The 20,507-nt window shown below is 40.2% G+C and overlaps 2 protein-coding genes across 3 annotated transcripts in view; one reads left to right on the top strand and one right to left on the bottom strand.

The window, feature by feature from the left end:
• The window catches only part of ZNF366 (zinc finger protein 366), a 129,007-nt gene that overhangs the window by 28,713 nt on the left and 79,787 nt on the right, over positions 1–20,507 (bottom strand). The window lies entirely within an intron of this gene.
• Positions 1,631–4,326, top strand: LOC308500250 (large ribosomal subunit protein eL6-like). Its single transcript, XM_081054555.1, has one exon. The coding sequence runs from the start codon at positions 2,876–2,878 to the stop codon at positions 3,740–3,742; it is 867 nt and encodes a 288-aa protein (XP_080910681.1). The 5' UTR covers positions 1,631–2,875; the 3' UTR covers positions 3,743–4,326.

Genomic DNA, 20,507 nt, shown 5'->3' with positions numbered 1-20,507 from the left:
AATTGTACACCTCAAATCTATGTAATTTCACTAACAATTATCACCCCAATAAATTTTTAAAAAAAGTGTTGCTCTGCACATCATTATAAAAAGAGTAATGGTGGATATTTGGGAAATATCCAACAACAGTTAAGGTGACCAGCCACTATCTACCATCTAATCATTTTGTATCTATGGAATATATCCAATAATATGCATATGGTCTATAAAGAGGGGAACTGGATTATACGAATTTGATGATATTAATTTCTTCTCTATCCAAAGGGGATACTTTAAATGACAGAAAACAGCTTTTATTATTATTTTTTGGTATGTATTCTATTCAGCAAGAATATCATGGGGTAGGGATGGGGCATTAAGTTATCCGTCAAGGTCTTCTAATCTTTGGTCCTGATTGCAGTCAGTAAACAATCTTCTATAGTTGCTCCGACACTCTTTAAAATGTAGTCTACTATCAGTGGACAATATCATTCTGGTGATTAGAAAATAAACTCCTATCCCTCATACATCAATAGATTGGCATTGACATTCAGGTCCATAGAACACTCTTGGGAATCATTTTCCCTAAGCTTGATTAACCAGTGCTCTTACAAAATGGAACTCATGAATCTCCAAACCCGCAGGCCAAATCCCCAGCCTGACCAGGCACTGCTATCCCACAAAGTCTACCTGAGCAGCCATCTGCCTTCTTTCTTTGATATTTTTCATGGAATACGTCAACCAGACTTCCTGCCCTGTAGAATCCCAAGATTCTACAGGGCAGGAAGTAGAGAGAATCTCATCTACTGGAGGCTTTATGGAGACTTAGGGGTGAAACTTTCCTTTCTACCAGAGGTGGAAGAAAATCCCTCACTTCTCTGAAGTCTATCACATTTGTTGGATGTTCTACTCATTGATAGGGCCCTGTGTCACTTGTCACTTTTCTTTGTGGGTGGGTTATACCTCTAACAGAATCTGGTTAAAAAGTCAGATTCTGCCTGGTGTTTTATATATTATTGGAATCCAACAATTACTTGAGAATTTATTTGACAAATACCTATTTTCTTGCTCTTACTCCCTGATGCCAAGCAGAATTTTGGTATTACCTAAAAGAAGGAATAACTGGTTGACTTGGCCTGTCCGAGTCCATCCCAAGCCAACTTTACATCAATGAACTGCCAAGAACATGTCCAGTGTGGACGGCAGTTTAGCTAAGGCATAGCAATGACCAGGCTAGAGCCCTTCAGAAAGCGTGCCCCTGTCCTCCCGCTTCCTCAAGACTCAGGATGCTTAGCCAGTCTGTGCCATATTCCTTTGACCTGAAAGATGTTTTGTTACACTGAAATAATATGAATAAACGTGGAATGTTTTGTTACACTGAAATAATATGAATAAACGTGGAAGGCTTCTGGAAATGCCTAGGGGGCAGTGATCAAATGCCACTGAGCCCCTGAAGGAGTCTGTCGCAGCAGAATAGAACATGCCCACATTCTGGCAGACAATGTCCCAGGAGGGCAACCACCACAATTTCTTTCACTCAACAACTGCAAGTTCCCCAGGACCTTCAGACACATGTCCATTAACTTTGTGGAAACGCTTATCCTAAAGGGCAGGTAGATCTGTGACCTCACCTTTTTTTTTTTTTAATGTAGATAGAATTCCTGATCTACTTCTGCCTTTTGATGAGTGTCCATTCTTCATCTTGGATATCTTTTTTTCCCTTAAACTTTATAGTTCAAGATCTGATTAATCTGCTTCATGTTGATTTTTTTCCTATTGATTCTGCTCATTGAAATCATTCTTGGAAAATATATATACTTATAAAATATGTATACTTAGCTCCTCGTGTACATGGACACATAGCCTATCTCTGGAAAAAAACAGAAGAACCTGGTGATGTTGGTTGCTTCTGGGGAGGAACACTGCATGTCTGGGGGGTGGGAGGGACGGCCTGGGAGTCCAGCAGCCAAGTTACTCCTTCGGAGTCTAGACGAAGGTGCCTCTGCGGTTGTGCAGCTCCCTGGGTGGAGAGGAGAGTTTTGGTGCTACACCTTTTCAACTTGTACTTTCATACACTGTCACTCACTTAGCTATTCAAATACTTGCATTTAAAAATAAAAATTCATTTGACTTTTAACAGTAAACATTCAGATAAAATTAATGTTGGGTTCTCTTCTTTTTATGAATTCTCTTGCAGACTTTCTTTGGAATCCTTCATGTTTCTGCCTAAGGTCTTTTGATGCTCTTGGCAGAGTTCACTGTGGTTTATACATTGGGCGTCCAGTGTTATGACCCAGGCTTATGTCATCAGAGAAATTAATATAAGCGACTGCAAAGGCTCAGACTTGGAGAATCCTGCCCACAGGCATTCACTTGGCCAACCACTTCAGGTGCCTCCTCTGTTCTGGGGGCCAGGAAGACCATGTCTCATAAGCCAGAAGCTAGCTCCAAGGAACACACCATCTGGGAGAAGAAAGGGACAAACAGAGGTGGAGGAAAATGTTCTAGGAGATATAGTAGAGGAATCACGGATGTGTAAATTGATTTGCCGAATATGAGAGAACAAGAAGCTGAATGACATTTCTTTGACTGACATAAAATATTTTCTTTCAAGAGACTCTTTTTCTCCCCTTTTTATCGTTAAAACCTCAGAGTAACACAAAACAGATGAAGTAACAGCTTTGGAAGTGAGAAAAATGGCCCCCTTCCTAGCCAGCGCCCAGCCTTCACTATCAGTGTGTCCTGCGGACCGGAGGAAGAAGACTGGGGAGCCTTGCCCGCGGGTGGACCTCAGATGACCTGCACTAAGAAAGCCCGGTGTGTGTAAGTCAAAACTAAATTACATTGGCTTATAGACCGGAAGCCGGGGCCTTAGTTCTCTTTCCCAACTTGCAAGATGGCGGGCGAAAAGGCTGGGAAGCCGGACGCTAAGGAGAAGAAACCTGACGCCAAGAAGGCCGATGCTGGCGGCAAGGTGAAGAAGGCCAACCTCAAGGCCAAGACGCCTAGGAAGGGGAAGCCGCACTGCAGCCGAAACCCTGTCCTGGTCCGAGGAATCGGCAGGTATTCCCGGTCAGCTATGTATTCCCGAAAGGCCATGTACAAGAGGAAGTACTCGGCAGCTAAGTCCAGGATTGAAAAGAAAAAGAAGGAGAAGGTTCTTGCTACTGTCACAAAACCAGTTGGTGGCGACAAGAATGGTGGCACCCGAGTGGTTAAACTTCGCAAAATGCCTAGATACTATCCTACTGAAGATGTGCCTCGAAAACTGTTGAGCCATGGCAAGAAACCCTTCAGTCAGCACGTGAGAAAACTGCGGGCCAGCATCACTCCCGGGACCATTCTGATCATCCTCACTGGGCGCCATAGAGGCAAGAGGGTGGTTTTCCTGAAGCAGCTGAGCAGTGGCTTGCTACTTGTGACTGGACCTCTGTCCCTCAATCGAGTTCCTCTGCGTAGAACACACCAGAAATTTGTCATCGCCACCTCCACCAAAATTGATATCAGTGGTGTGAAAATCCCCAAACATCTCACTGACGCTTACTTCAAAAAGAAGAAGCTGCGTAAGCCCAGGCACCAGGAAGGGGAGATCTTCAACACAGAGAAAGAGAAATATGAAATTACAGAGCAGCGCAAAATTGATCAGAAAGCCGTGGACTCGCAAATTCTGCCAAAAATCAAAGCTGTTCCTCAGCTCCAGGGCTACCTCCGCTCTGTGTTTGCTCTCACAAATGGGGTTTATCCTCACAAACTGGTGTTCTAAATTAATTAAGAAAGACCTAATTAAATGCCTGAACTGTTAAAAAAAAAAAAAAAAAAAAAAAAACTAAATTACATTCAACTATGAAAGTTCAGATAAAGATGAGTCCGATGTGAAGAGTCATAGTAATTACAGAATAACACAAGGCAAAATGACTAATCCAGTTTCTCCATTTTACCCATGCCCGAGTTTTCCCTTGCCCCTTCCTCAATGCTGAGAAGGAACTCTGGGATGTCAAGAAAGAGTCTGTTGGATGGAGGACAATGTCAGTTCTTCCCTCAGGGCCCGAAGGCAATTGGGTTGCAGAAAAGTTCCTTTCAGGCAAAAAGTTCAATCCTACTTATGCCACTGCAGAATCATAATATGTCAAAGCACAGAGCCTAAACTTTCTTGTGTCTTTAATGTCATGTACAATGACTGGCACTAACATTTTTAATGATGAGTTCTCAAGTTGTAATAATGTTCTAGTCTTAAAATGGTTTTCTGTTCTTTAACTCATAGATAAAACTACAAAAAAAAAAATCTGTGGAATTCTTTCCTTATACTCCTCCCTTTCTAACAAATAGGCAGAATGCTTTTTTTGTTGTTTAGGATTAGTTATCAAAAGGAAGATAATTTGTTTTCAGATGTGGTTCATCTTGTTTTTTAAGCATAGATGTATTCTAGAGGCTATCCTAACGGTCTGCTATGTGTTGTGTTTAGAGAATGGCCCTGCAAAGCAATGCTCACGTTCCCTAGAAAGACCACATTCCTATTAGAATCCCCTAACTTTGAATCTAACTCACCCCTCTTCTTCACTTCAGGTGCCTATGACCTTAAAATGTAATTATACTCCAGGATTTGTTATTGCTTCAACATGTCTCTGATTCTTGGATTTTCCTTTACCAATTTGTTTTTTCTAATATGTTCTCCATCCCAAGTGTTACTTTTTATGCATAGAAAAAAGAAGGATCAAAGAGTCAGTTTGTCAACACCTTCCACCTTGACCATTCATTCCTGGATGATTTTTACAAAATCTTATTCATTGTTCTTTGGAAATGAATACTAGCTTCTCTGCTTCTTCCCATTCCCATATCTAGAACTCTAGTTCAAGTGGCCACCCCTAGATTACTTTCACTAGTTTCCATCCACTCTTCCTGATCTTTCTTCTCCTTTCTTCCAAAGCCCTTGAATGCCAATGCCAAATCCATCTTCTAAAATGTCTTCACTTTTTTAAGGACAACTTGTCCTAATTGTCTGTTCAGGAACCTACAATAATAGCGTGTAACATTACTGTACACAAGAGTGGGTAGAGATTGCTAATTGCAACTTCAATCTACATTCCCCCTTCTTCTTTAAGAAACAGAACCCTGATTTTGTTTCTGGTGACAATACTCATATGCTCAGCAAAAACACTAGTCTTCCCAGATATCCTTTCACTTAGGGGTTGCCGTTTGCCACAGTTCTGGCCAGTGAGATGTAAGCAGAAGACTGCTAGAGATTTCTGAGAAAGCTTTTGCATTCCTAAGGCAGAAACCACCTGCTTATCCTTTCCTGCTTCTCTTGTTTCTCCCTGGAATGTGGATGTGAAGCTGGAGGTGGTGCAGTCATACTGGAACTGTGAAGTAACCAGGTTAACAAAAATGCCTCCTGCAAAGTAGGGTAGAGGGGAAGGCAGCAAGTGTCACTGTGGAAGTACTGTGCTCGCTTGGTACTGGTTTTCTTATATGAAGAAATAAATCCTTTACTTGGTCTGGGTGGTGAACACAAAATGTGATATATAGATGATGTATTATAGAATTATACACTTGAAATCTATGTATCTTTACTAACCATTGTCCCCCCAATAAACTTTACTTAAAAAAGAAAATATATTCAGAGTTCTGTGGCTTGTAGCTAAACACAATCTCCACCTGAAACATAAAGCAAATCAAATGTAAACTCTTCTCCTTGACTTTCAAAGTCCTTTATAAGTCCAACTCAGTTCCCCTTCTCTCTAAAATCTTCTTAACCCCAGGCTTTCATTATTCTATACATGATTCTTTGCCTTTGTTTACACTGGTCAGCCATTTAGGAGTATTCTTTCTATTGATCCATTCCATTCTTCCAGGATGAACTTAAGTTCAGCTGCTTTCTGGAAGCCTTTTTTCCCTAATCTTATGCCCAATTAGCTCTCCTTTCTTTCAAATCCTATTGCACTACCCCATGAAGCCCTGGCTTAAATATAGTGTTTTTCCCTGTATTACACTCTGATTATTTCATGGTTAGGTTTTGTTTTCCTAACACTTGCATGAGCTCCCTTCAGCCTGGGATTCACACTCTTCTACCTCCCATTGCCTCTTGCATGATACGGATCACTATGAAGATATTCCACACAGAGCTGTTACTTGGTTGGGATTTTGTTACTATGCATTCCTATATCTGCCTTTTAAAACAGATTTGCCTGTGGCTTTAAGAGCACATGTGAATTGAGGTTGTATTTTCATCTGGTAAGTTAATAATTACCATTGGTTGCCAGTTCAAAATCAGTATGAATTAATTTGCCACAGGGAGAAATTTGCAGCAGCAAACATGATCACTGTGGGTTCCTTATTGCTGTGAGCATTATGTGGGATTCACATGTTGATAGAGCATTTGCTGGGATGGGACGTCAACCTCCAACCCCTTACATCTGGGTTTTCAGCATCAAGAGGTTGAGACTAGGACTCTTTGGTGCCCATTTCGCCCTGTCTCAGAAAGGAACAAAAGCCAGTTAAAAAGCTCGGCTTGGGCAAGGGCCACAAATCTGCTGTCAAGTCCCTGCATTGAGCTGGGGCAGGATAGCTGCAGTGGCAGATCCAGCCTGGGAGACTCTTTAGAGGGCAGCGCAACTCCTCTGTGGAATGCAATGGAAGAAAGGAGAGGGAAGAAGGGGAAATGCCACTGTTAATTAAACCTCTGAGGCTTTCATTACTCTTCTATGGAATGGAAACAATCATAGGACTTATATCTTAGACAGTTTTGTGTTCTTCCTTAACCACTTCAATTGAAAATCAAAAAGGACATCAGTGCAGGGTCGGGATATCCACATTCAGATATGAACGTTATTGAAACTTCTTAATTTTCTATATTAAGAAAACCCAAACCTAACCATATTTTTCTTCAATAAGATATCACTAAATTCATATTCTCACTTTCTTTCTCTGTGTCAAACATATACACACATACATGTACACATACTCACAAGTGTTGCTATATTCTTTGTGTGTGTGTGTGTGTGTGTGTGTGTTATAGTAACAAAAAAGGGGTACAGCCACTATGGAAAATAGTATGAAGGTTCCTCAAGAAATAAAATAGGATAACCATATGTTCCAGCAATCCCACTTCTGGGTATTTATCCAAAGGAAATGAAACTATTATATCAGAGAGATTGTACTCTCATGTTCATCACAGCATTATTCCACAATAGCCAAGGTATGGAAACAACCTAAGTGTCCATCAATGGATGAATGGATAAAGAAATCCATATATATGTATATATGTATACGTATATATGTATGTAAATGTGTATATATATATATGTATATATATATATATATATATATATATATATATATATATATATATAATGGAATATTATTCAGTCTTAAAAAAAGCAAATCTTGTTACTTGCAACAATATGGATGGACCTCGATAGCATTATGCTAACTAAAATAAGCCAAACAAATACTGCATGGTATCAATTACATGTAGTATCTAAAAAAAAGTCAAACTCATAGGAACAGAGTAGAAAAATGGTTACCAGAAGCTGAGGGGTGGGGGAAATATGAAGAGGTTGATAAAAGGGTATAAACTTTCAGTTATAAGATGAATAACGTCTGAGGATATAATGAATAACATGGTGACAATAGTTGATAACACTGTATTGTATAACTAAAATTTGCTGAGAGAGTAGAACTTAAATGTTCTCACCAAAAAAGGGGTGGAGGGAATATGTGGGGTGATGGATGTGTTAACTAGATGGGAGAATATTTTCCCAATGTATAAGTGCGTCAAAACGTCCAGGTTGCACACTTTAAGTCTCTTATCATTTTGTCAATTATACCTCAATAAAGCTGAAAAAATAGACTTCTCTTTAAAGATAGAGCTCTCCTAATTCCTTACAATATTAGTGCAAGTCTGCCTCACTGAATAACAGTCCTTAGTCTAGGAATTGCAATGATTTCCTTATTTGGTGTTTTAATCTCAGTTTTTAAAAATTTAATTAGCAAAACAAAGAAACAAAACTACAGGAAACATAAAATAATTGTTTCTTTTAGATTTTCCATGGGACAGACCTTGGGGCAAATGCCCACAGGAACCATGTATAGATGTTTGTGAGTTGCTGTGGGGCCCTCTGTGGTCTCAGAGGTGAGGACCCCACCAGGTAGTCTTGGGAGTGAAGGTGAGTCCAAGCTCATAGGCAACAGCACTGAGGCCTGTAGGCCTCAAAGGTTTCCTCGAAGCCTCAGGGACTCAGGAGTGACAATCAGGCTGCCCCCACAGATAGATCTCTGGTGGCCTTATTGCCTGTCACAAGCAAGGCTTATGGCAATGAGGAGAGAAGGGGCTCTCCTGCAATGATACATAAGATGTAATACCTTTCCTCAGGGAGCTTGCCAACTAGTTAAGGAAACGAGCTGGAGATGATAGGATCACAAACTCTGAGTTAGAGGGGACCTAGAAGGTCTAAAAAGGTAAGCCACATCGTAAGTCTCTAACCATTCAGAGTTTGGTTTCCACATTGATGGGGGCTGATAAATGCCCCCCTTAGCAGTGGATTAAATGAGATAATGTATCTTGCAGGGTGACTGCACACAATATAGTTCAATCTGCTTTTAGTATTATCATTATTACATTATTAAAAGTCAGCAAATTGTGTTCAATCAATGATGCTGATAAGAGGATATCACTTCAGAATGAGGTGGTCAATGAGGTGAGTGGGAAAGAAGATGGGGGCATTCTAGAATTAAGTCACTGAGAAGAAAGCATGCCCTGAGAGACAGCTTCTGGGTACAGTGGTTGATCTGGGCTGCCCAATCAGGGAGGGTCTCCCTTGTTTCATCAGCCTGTAGAAACTGGGCTCAGGGAACACAGGACGGCAATTGTCCTGAACAAGGAGCAGGCGTCCAACCACGAACCTGTAGCTAGCCCTCAGTGCTAACAGAACTTATAAGCAAAGAAGGAAAGTATGACTCTGCAATAATGATGCCCTGACCACTCTATCTAAAGTTATGTTATCTAAAGTTACAAATCTCCCCATCCTCCAGCTCTCCTACACAGCCCCAAATTTTATTTTCCTAATAGCACTATCAGAAAATATTTTGGTGATTCATTTATTTAGTCTCTCTTTTGCCCCACTAGACCATGAGTTCCATGAGACCAGGTACCTTGCCTATGCTATTCACTGTTATACCCACCTAGAAGAATGCCCTACATATAGTAGGTCAGCACATTAGAATCACTTGAGAAGTTTTAAACTTGTGATACTCACCTATGCCTAAAAAAATGCAATGCCTACATGCCTCTCCAGACCTAAATTACACCAGGATCTCTAGGGGTAGGGCCCAGGCACTAGCGCATATTTTCCCACCATTTTTAACACTTTAATTAGAAAGTTACAAAACGTCAGGGTTCTTTACACAACACTGATGTATTTTAAGAGCTCTGTGGGTAATTATCATGGCCACCCAAGGTTAAGGTTAGGGAGGTGCTCAGTAAGCTCTGTTGCATGTAAATGACAGAACCTATACGCTAAGAGAAGCATGAGTGGTCATAGGGTGGGAGCGGAGGGATTCTGATGGAAGAAGCCCTGTGACTTGCAGTCACCCCTGCCTTCTTAGCACCTACCCAGGCCACTAGTGATGGGGTGTGTGTGTGCGGGAGGGAGGGGGGAGGAGAAGATTCTCCTCTATGCCAAGGCTAAGTTGATGAAGCACAGCCCATGGAAATGGCTACTTTGGGGTCCACGTAACCCACAAAAGGAAGCATTCTGGACAGGTCACGCTGTACCCTGGTGGTGAGGGTGTACCACCAGTGCACCACTTGCGTGCATATGGGTCTTAGACTGGAGACGTCTCCCCACCCCTTTTCCTCCTCCCTGCACTAAGGCCCTGCCTACAACACTTGACAATGAGGAAGAGGATGTAAGAAGGTCTTCTTCCTGCATGACTATGATACTTCTGAAAGGTTGAGCTGTGGGATTTTTTTTTTCTTTTCACTTCTCTCTTGGAAATCACCTCCATATGCTACTTGACTGTAGGATAAGATTTCTTTACATCGAGAAAGCAATCCCCACTATATTTAGGAGGCAAAGTGGGGCTGCTGTTATTTCAGCTTCCTTATTAGCTTTCAATGCCATTTGTCAAATTTGGTTTTCTTTACATTTTTTTCTAAAAATAAACAACTAAATCTAAACTCTTCCCTTATACTTTGATTGATGGTTCACACCTTCTGGAATATGTAGCTCATATTTTTAGAAAGAAGCAGCTTGTTCTCTTGACATTTAATTCCAACAAAACGCCTCATTCAATTCCTCCTCTCCCAGATAGGGTATACAGACTATTGGAAAATATTCAATGACACTAATCCAAATGTCTACAATAAGTGTAGAGGAAAGGTAGAGTATACTTATAATATCCTGGAAGCTGAGCTAATGGCATTGAAACAGCTGATGTTAAGAAAACATGATTGTGGCAGGAAAGGATCGAGCTACTGTTATTATCTGCAGGGGGAACCTTTGAAACTGGATTGAACAATCAGGTTTTTTGTTCCTGGGTCAGGGTGAGTGTTTTGCCCAAAGGACTTTGCTGTAAATGAATGGTATTAGTAGTAATAATTATAGCTATCATTAATTGAGAACTCACCATATGAAAGATCTTTACATGGATTATCTCTTCCAATCATTACTATTATAATCTGTATTTTATAGATAAGGAATTTGAGACACAATGAGTATAAATGATACTCATAGCCTGGAAGTAGCAGCCCTTAGCCAGGTTTGGCAAACTTTTACTGTAAAGGGTCAGAGAGAAATATTTTTGGCTTTGTGAGGCCTATATTCTCTGTTGCAACTACTCACCCCTGCTGTTATAATGAAAGCAGGCTTAGTCACCATGTAAAGAAATGGGAGTGGCTGTGTTTCAATAAAACTTTGTTTACAAAAATGAGCAGTGTGCTGAATTTGGCTTTGGGGCTGTAGTTTGCTAACTCCTGCTCTTAGCCATGAAGCTAAACTCTCTTTTGAGGCTTGTTGCTGGACTCTTTTGTTTCAATAACCTTCTTTCAAGATCAACATTTACGTATGAGCTATTGCAAACATTTATCGAGTCTTATACAATGGCCTACTGGGTAAATAATTGAGTTTTTAATGAATCATATTCCTAATGCTAGCAACACTCTAAATGTTATGATGGGAAAGGGCTTTTGAATGAGTGGGATTATAAACTACACAAGGATCCTTCAGAGGAAAACCCTAAGTGCATCTTAGTTCTCAGGAGTTTGTAACTTGGCATGGTGAAAGAGGAGTTAGGTTTTTGCAGCATTCACTCTGTGCCAGGCCCTGTGCAGGACCTCGCCACGCTCTCACATTTCTTCTTTATGAACCACTTTAGATGCTTTACATACCACTCCTTCCATGCAAGCTTCAAGGTTTCACTCAAAAACACACAACACCAACAAGATCAAAGAAGTGAAGAAAATAGAGCACTATGTGATCTACTCCCTACATCAACCCTGCAAGACAGGTGCCATTAGTCCATTTTATCAATGAGAAATAGAAGCTCGGAGGGAAGTTACTTGCCTGAGGTCTAAGAGCAAATGAGTGGCTGAGCTGGCGTTTCATCCCAGATGTGACCAATTTCTTGGCCTGTACACTTTCTGGTTGGCCACGTTACCCCTTTATATTGGACGGCACACCTCACATTGCTGTATTACTTAATCACTACGCAAGTTTGGAAAATCATCTAGAGTTCACATTCTGTTAAATTCTACTCTGTAAAAAGGAGAGTAAGAAAACTTAGTGTACCCTACTTGCTTCACATAGTGGCTGCAATAATCAAACAAGGTAGAGTACGTGACAGATCCTTGCAAAGGGAGACATGCTGCGCACGTAGTGGTGGCATCTGTCAGGGAGCTCGTCATGGTTGCGCTGAGGCAGGCTCTTTCACCTCCTCACCACATTGCTGGCCACAGAAAGGGTTTCTGTGTACCCAGGGGCTCCCAGCCACTGAATCATTCAGATTGCCCAAGTTTGGGAAGAAATTGGCCCCCCAAAAATCCCCTGAAATCAGCCCAAATCTCAGAAACTTGGAAAAGGTTACAGAATAGTCATCCAATTTCTAGTCACATAAATGACTCTTATAAACACAAACACACACCAGTGTCATCCATCCTTCCCGACACCACTGTCCTTCCAAGACACTCTCCTCCTACTTCTATTCCTCTAGTTGCAAAATGGGCTTTTTCTCCTTGGGATGAGTGTAAATCCAGCCTTTTCTCCCAGACCTCACCCCTGCCCAGTTGTTCCAACGATGGGGTAGGGAACACGACACCAGCTTCATTCAAAGCCTGCAGCTCCATTGCATTGGTGAGAGGGTTTTCATGTGTCTTTGCCCGAAACCTGTGACCTTTCAAAGCCTTGGCTAAAATTTAGAAACTAGAAAAGTTGAGTAGCTTGATTATAAAAGGAAAATAAAAATCCTGTATATCAAAAATCACATAAAATTAAAAAGGAAATGGCAAACTGGAAAAAATTTTGCAACATATAACACAGAAATGTTATTTGATATCTAAGAGCTTCCACAAATCAATCAGAAAAATGACTAAAGTGGAAAACTAAAACTAAAGTGGATGACTAAAGTTATCAAAAGGCAATGCACAAGAACAGTTATAAAGACAAATTAAAAAAACAAACGAACAACTCTTTTGGGTAGTTTGTAGTAACACTAGACACCCAATTCTCATGAGATCACCAGTAGTGGAAATGTTTGACAAAACCTACAGGATTTTATCGGGTATATCTAAGTTGTGTATGTGTGTGGTAGTGTGTAATCTCTCTCTATAAACCTGCATCTGCCTGAGACATCTTAAATGGCTGGAGAGAATGATACTGGAGATGAGGAGTGAACCGAATTTCAGATTTAAAATTTATAAAAAGCATATACAAATATAACCAAGATTTCAAGTCTGAGAATTTGGACAAAGAGAGAAAGAAATACATACAGTGGACGCTTGACTAACACAGGCTTGAACAGCAGCAGTCCCCTTATACATGGATTTTTTTTCAATAAATACAGTAAAGGTATTTTCACTTCCTTATGATTTTCTTCGCAATATTTTCTTTAGCTTACTTTATTGTAAGAATACGGCATATAATACATATAACATACAACATGTGTGTTGATCAACAGTTTATGTCAGCAGTAGGCTATTAGTAGTTAAGTTTTGGGGGAGCCAAAAGTTATATTTTCAACTGCATGGGGTGAAGAGAGAGTGGTGTTGGTACATCTAACTTCCACTTTGTACAAGGGTCGACTGTATATATATATTCAGGGAAGAAGATTGAGGCAGCCTCACAAACTCTAGTTTTCCAACAATGTCTGGAATAAAGTACACAAGATTTGAGGCTCATCTAAGGCAAAATCTCAAGGGGAAAATCCTTTTGAAACTAAATCATCCTAATACAAATGACATTTCATGAGTAGAGACCAAAACCAAAGTGTGAAGGACATTTTCCAAATCAATGTAAAAATGTGCAGAAATAGCTGGATCCAAATTGAATAAGAATTGTGTGACAAATTGATGAGGTGGTAAGGAAAAGCCAGTTAAGGTACTTACTGATGGGCCTGTTTTGAGAGTCTGAATGCTACAACACTAAATGTAGAAGATTCTGGGTAAAAAGTATTTCCTTGGAAGGGTTAGCAAAAGAAAAAGTTATTTTAAGTGCTTTCCCACAGCCTATGTTCTGCTCCTTGGAGCTTTTTGACTTTGAGTGGTTGGGAATGACTTGGTTTTCGTCTGTCTGTCTGTCTGTCTGTCTCTCTCCTCTCTCTCTCCCCAACACCCCCCCCCCCACACTGTCACCTCCTCCCTGTTACCAGCAATAGGCTGATTCCGTTAGATTATTAAACTTCTCTGGCTATCTTATAAAAAAGACACATTTGATAACATTATTTAATTGGACTTTTGGAACATGGCGCCTTCAAGTTTTCAGCTCCGTTTATGCTGATTGTAGAAATGGTGAGGCTAACTTAAGATGGAACTAATTTGAATGAGTGAATAATAGAGTGAATAAATAACAAAACACCTCTCTACTCAGTCTCACCTGGTAAGCGGCAACTCAGTTGGATCCATTTGACAATAACAAACTATGAGAATATTTATTCAATCTCGAGTTTAAAGAATTGCCTTCTAAAATAGTTTCTAAAACCTTTTGGTTTTCAGAGTAAACAGCTATTGTGTAGGAATTAATGGGAAATTCAACGTGAGTGACAAATGCTCCTGCCTAAGACTTTCTTAGGGAGAATCAAGCAAGCCACACTTTAAGAGTGTTGCTTGGTATGTCTTATTTTAGAAGAGACAAGCTTTGGCCAATTCACGTGAATTTCACATAAAGAAAGAACGGGTGGGATATTCAAAAAAGAAATGAGCACCATTTGTGGACACCCTAAAACTGACAGGCGACTCAGTTCTCTGAGTGCTATCTAGGTTTTTGGCAAATGACAGACAGAATATAAAGCGCACACGGTGTCATGGTTAGCAGAGGAAAGAGAAGAAAATCATGAAAGCAGTTGAGAAAAGCTTGCTATTCATCAAGATGGATTAAAAGACAAAATGAGTTGGCACCAGAATTAGATTAAGGTGACCTACTCTACACATCTTATTTTTAATAACCTTTAAATAATATAAATTCTTTACCATTGCAAAATTTAATATTGAAATGTTTAAAAAAGAAATGAAAATAATCAATAATACCACCACCAAGAGTAACTGTGAATATTTTGGTTTGCTTCTTTCACGTCTTTTATATTTATGAATATGTTTTACAACACTATTTGCTACACATCTCTATGCAATACACAAATAACACTGCAGTAGACAACTTTATACATAAATCTTGGTTGAATTGTTATCACTTCCTTAGATTGGGTTCTCTAGAATTACTGTATCAAAGGATATAAATTTTCAGGCCTTACTACCTATCGCTAAATTGATTTCCAGAAAGATCACCCTAATTTATACTTAAATTACTCTTTTTTTTAAATGAAATTTTAACCTTCTATAGATCCTTTTATTTTCCATCTGAAATAAAATAAGCTCCTAAACTTGACCCAGCATTTTTGTAATAGGAATAAGAAACAATTCCATGTTTATTGAGAGAATTATTTTGCGATTTTGTGGTAACTTACACTGAGATAATTTTCAACTTTTTCAAAAACTTGCATACCCATTATTGCATTTAGTCCCCACAAAAACCCCATGAGATAAAAGAGAACTAAATGTAGAATGTTTCGAGTATGGGAGAGGATTTCAGACATCATCTTGTCACATTTTATTAGTGTTTCCATCTGATAGAAGCGCAGGGAGGATATGAGAATTTTAAAGTTCTAGAGCTTAAGTGTCTGGAATCTCAGTTCGTATATTACCTTCCCACTGCGTGACCTTGATTCTATACTGGTCCCTGTAAGGCTTTGTGTCATTCCCAATTTCCTCCTCCCCCTGCCCACCCCCAGCCCTGCACTGTTTTATCAATCCATTGGGAAGTACTCCATTCAATCTCTTCCCGTTACAGGGATTTGCAAATAACCGAAAATCTGGACTCAGACTCATAAGCAGAGACAGAGCAATCTTGAAATGAGTACTTTATCTGTGAGTGTATGATGACGCAGAGAAGAACCCCCAAGAGCACACGGGTAACAATGAGCCAGTGATATTGAGCGCATCAGGTCTGAACTTGGGATGATTTCGATAAACCAAAGTGGTCAAGGGAAACTTAGCAAGAGCAAGTCTAGGGTTCCAAGCTCAACATATTTTACTACCAGACACTTCTGACCATGAGGATGGCTGAATGCTGTAGTATGCTGAGACATAGGGGGCTAATTCTCACCTGCTCATGTGACTTAGGTAGCATAGGTGAATTCTGTCAACAGACAGGAGGAATCTTCAAGGAAAACTCATGGCTCCTTCAACCCCAAAGATTTGGACACTCTTTGCAGATTAAAATCTGGTTAAAGAACTGTGGGATTACAATATATTGGCTAGAAATTAAAACAGCACTGCTGATATTTGATGTTCAACCAATGGTCCACGATGGCCTCTGGTTAGCTGTTGCTTTATTTTCCCTCAAAGGTCAAATTTATTTTATTTAGAAACATCTCAGTAGCATTTCCATTTATTGTGTGTGTGTGTGATTTTAAATTCAGAGAAACCATTTCTTAAAATGCTTGACATTTAAGAAAATCTGGCAATGTATTACCACTACTGAAGTCAAGTATCACGTGTGTACAAAGTAGCATGGTTTAGCATGTTCAGTGTGCCAAATTTTTCTTAAAATTAACATTTGTACCATATGTTGGTACCCTAAACTCAATACGCCTTTGGCTGATGAAAATGCAGAAGGAAAACATTCTCAGATTGAGTCTGTTCTCTCTTTGTAGACACTGTTTTATTTAGACATCAGCAATGATCTTATTCTGGGAGTGAAAATGAGCATCTGCTCTGTAATTCTAGGTGAGTGGTCAAGCATTCAAATTTAAGATGCTCTATGTAAAGTATTATTATCTCTCAAGTTACTATAGGAGGACCTACATTTCCAGTGCTTTGTACATTGATTTAAGACCCGTGTGTCTGCTTCGATGGTTTAGAGCTGTGCTGTCCAATTCAGTACTTACTAGCCACATGTGGTGTTTGAGCACATGAAATATGGCGAATCTGAACTGAGACATGCTGTGCATATAAAAAGCACAGTGGATTTCAAAAATTTAGTAAAAAGTAAAGTGAAATGCCTCATTAATAATTATTCTATTGAGTACATGTTTAAATAATATTTTTGATTTATTGGGTTAAATAAAAACAGATTATTCAAATTAATTTCACTTGTTTCTTTTTACTTTTTAAATATAGTTACTAGAAAATATAAAATTACATTTACGGCTTTTATTATATCATATTTCTATTGAACAATGCTGGTTTAGAGATTGTGTTTTCAATGAAGGATTCCATCAATTTATTATGCAACAGGCCACGGAGCTGGAGAAGACTGCAGGGGAATCATCTATCCCACCCTCTCTTTCAGGCAAGGCTTGGCACTAATTAAACCATCTGACAGTAAATATTCTTTTTAAAGAGTTGTAGAAAAATAATTTTCTAACTTCTCCTGGGGCTTGATCTAATACAAGTTGTAGGAACTTTTACATCCACTTGTACAATGATTTTAAACAAAGCGCTAGGAATTATTCGTGAATTCTCCATCAACCCTCGTGGTCAATTCAAAACCAGCTTATACTTTCTAAATACCTCTCAGATCTCTACATGCATCCTCACCATGATCTCTACAACCAACTCTCTGGTCCAAGCAACCACAATCTCACGTGAGCTTTGCGTTTGTCCCAAACTCAAAGTGCTCTTCCACGTCACTCTCACTGCACTCCTGTAATCCTTTCTCCACAAAGCAGCCATAGTGAGCTTCTCAACAAGCACAAAGGACCATGTCATTCCCCTGCTTCCCTGCTGTAGCTTCCCATTGATTTCAGGATCAAGTTCAAAATCTGAACATGGCCCATGAACCTGACAGGGTCTGACCCTCATCCATTTCTCCAGCTGCATCTTGCCCAGGTCCCCAAGCTTTCTGCATTTTACTCATATTGGTCTTCTCTTGGTTCCTCATCCATACTATGCTCCTCCTCCCTTCAGAACCTCCAGAGGTGCCATTCCCATTGGACACTCTTCCTCTCCTTCCGCCCCCTCTGCCCCGTTGATACATATTTATTCAGATCCCAGTTCAAGTGTTCCTTCCTCAGCACCTCCTATCCAAGGCAGATGTACTAATTTTGACACTCAGCATATATCAGAGTACACATCTTACATTTGTTTCTGTGATTATTCACGTAATGTCTGGCTTCCTTTGTAGACTGTTTGCTCCATGAGGGCATTAAGCCTGTTACTTTGCATCCACTGTTGTCTTCCTGCACAGCGCTTGGCACATAACAGGCCCTCAATTAACAGGAAGGACAAAGAAAGAAAGGCAAGGTGGTTTGTACCACCAAGAACCCTGCCTCTTCCTCCGTCACTACTCTTTAGTGGAGAGGGAACAGCCTCATCACCATTCCTTCACGTCTCATTTAACATACTCCTGGACAGAGCCCCTGAGGACCCCAGGATATGGATTAGCAAACTGTATGCATTCTGTTTTCATTGTCTATCCAGAATCCAACCATTTCTCACGACCTCCACTGCCCCTACCCTGCTGGTCCAAGTCACAACAACCTTCTTCTCAGAATTTTGGCTTTTATTCTGAAATAGATAGTAAAGCATTTCCTAATAGCCTCCTAACTCTCCATGGCTCTTTCTTTGCTCCCTTCAAGTGTTTGCTCAATATCACCCTTTCAGTCATGCCACTCTAATCCTGCCTCCCACCCAGCACTCCCTATTCTCTCTCCTTCCCTGCTTCCCTTTCCTCCATATCTTCTAACATATTATATAACTTATTTTATTCATTCTCCATTTCCCTCTGCTAGAATGCAAGCTCCATGAGCACAGAGATGTTTGACTTTTTTCCCCCAGGGCCTACAACTGTGTCTGCTGGAAAATGGTTGCTCCATAAACGTTTCTTGAAGTTGAAGGAAAGACTAAGGCTCAGCTTAAGCACCTGAAACATAGTTGGGCATGAAACCAGCCATCTAGTGTGAACATGGAGAACTGGCCTGTGTTTTCAGGGGTGCAGACTTGGCTCCACTTCGGAGCTAGTTCAGGAGACTTGGAGACTTCGTAAGCCCTGCTCAGCTACTCAGTCTCCCAGCTCAGCTCTAATAACTATGAGGCCCAAGGAAGCAGTTTGGTTCCAGAGAGCATCTAAATGGCTCCTCCCAACATCCTCCTTCCACCCCCACCACACACAAATATACCACACAACCCTCTGCCTTTCCAAGGACACATCTCAGGCTATTTCTAAAGCTGAGATTTTGAACCCAAACAGAAGCAACACGTAGTGCATCTGCATGTGCACAGGAAAAGACAGGAGACCTCTGAGCAATTTCCTGGCCCTATATTTTTCCATTCCAGTAAATGAGGCCTTCTTTAGCTCAGGAATCTCTCTCTGAAACAAGCCATGCCTTAATGGTGCATGCCATTTGTTACTGCCTGGACTTGTTTCTTTGTTCTTTTATTTTCTATTTTAAGTGATCAACGCCTAGTCTCTTCTGTAAAAAAGTTTTCAACAATCAGCTCTACCAGGTGTTGGCTACTAGTTAAGGCATCCATAATGATAATGGAGAGTTCCCTTCCTAAATAGGCATTTTATTTAATAGTACATAATACTTAAATTGCACTCTCTGCCTTCAAAGGGTTTTGCCAACTTCACACTCCATTAGGCTGAGCAGCACTTGAGTTCATGCTTGATGTCTGGGACACCCTGAAGGTTAAACACTTTGCCTAAGGCTTCAGCTAGCTGTGCTTCAGACAAGTACCTTGTCTTTCTTTTTTAATGGAGAATATAATCAATAAAAAATGTGTTCCTTTAATAGCTGTTTTCATCAGTAAATTAGTTCCGAGTTCTTGCCCTGTGCTTTTTAAGGCCATATTGTGACTTGCTCTGTTGGCTGTACTGGCTCCCCACTGTCTCCGGATACCATTTCCCGTTCCTCTTCTCCTTTCTCCCCTACCCCTCTTCCTCCACCTCTTCCTTGCCTTTATCCTCTCACAGCTTCTGGGGTATTCTATCTGTACAGGGGAACCTACAATACCCCAACCTGACAGGAACCCTTATCCCTGTCCTTCTGGGACCCACTTTCAGGTGATAAGAATATAATTGTTGATGGATGGGGCAGGCTTGAGGTCAAGTTCGCAGAGGTGGTGAAAACCATAGAATAAGTTGGTGTGTCTTCGTGGCCTACCACTTTTAATTAGTTGTGAGTAATTTAAAACATTTAAATGTAAACAAATATGGATATGTTATGAAGCAGCATGCAAAAAACCAGGACAAGTTAAAGTCTGAAATTTCACCTGTGGCTGATCACTTAGGATTTCTTGTCTATTTTTTCTTTCCCATTAGGGGTACTTAGATTAGAAAAGTCTGAGAAGAACTGACATTAACAACATTTTCTCTCGGCTCTAGGGAGATCAAATATTGGGATTGGTTTTCTAAGGGATGATGGAATCATTCTTGTTATTTTATTGTTTCTTTGAGCAAGAAAATTTATTTTTCTTTTTTTCCTGGAGACTCTCTTGAAAGTAATGAAGGGAACTTGGACCATCCTTTCCCCTGGTCCTTGAACATCCACCAGGCAGCAGTCTCACTAAACTAAGGGCATAGTAGCCCTTTCCTCATTATTTAGCAAAGAAAAGCAATAAGCAAGGAAACCTATTGCACTTGAGACCTATGATTAGAAAGAAAAATATGGCATGTGTTCAAAGATGAAACTTTTTGTTATATAATGATTTTACACTGAATGTGTTGAAGACCTTTAAAGGGAATAGAAATGGGTAAAATAAAACAAAGGCTGAGCCATAATAACTTTGGTTTTGCCTTTACCTGTCCACACCCAGGTGCACATGC

This window comes from Rhinolophus hipposideros (genome assembly GCF_964194185.1).
Source record: "Rhinolophus hipposideros genome assembly, chromosome: 7".
NCBI classification, from domain to species: Eukaryota; Metazoa; Chordata; class Mammalia; order Chiroptera; family Rhinolophidae; genus Rhinolophus; species Rhinolophus hipposideros.
The sequence above is the reverse complement of the archived record's forward strand: the minus strand, read 5'-3'. Positions and strand labels throughout refer to the sequence as shown.

Coding starts and splice junctions, on each gene's coding strand:
- LOC308500250 (XM_081054555.1), top strand. CDS start 2,876: ATGGCGGGCGAAAAGGCTGGGAAGCCGGACGCTAAGGAGAAGAAACCT.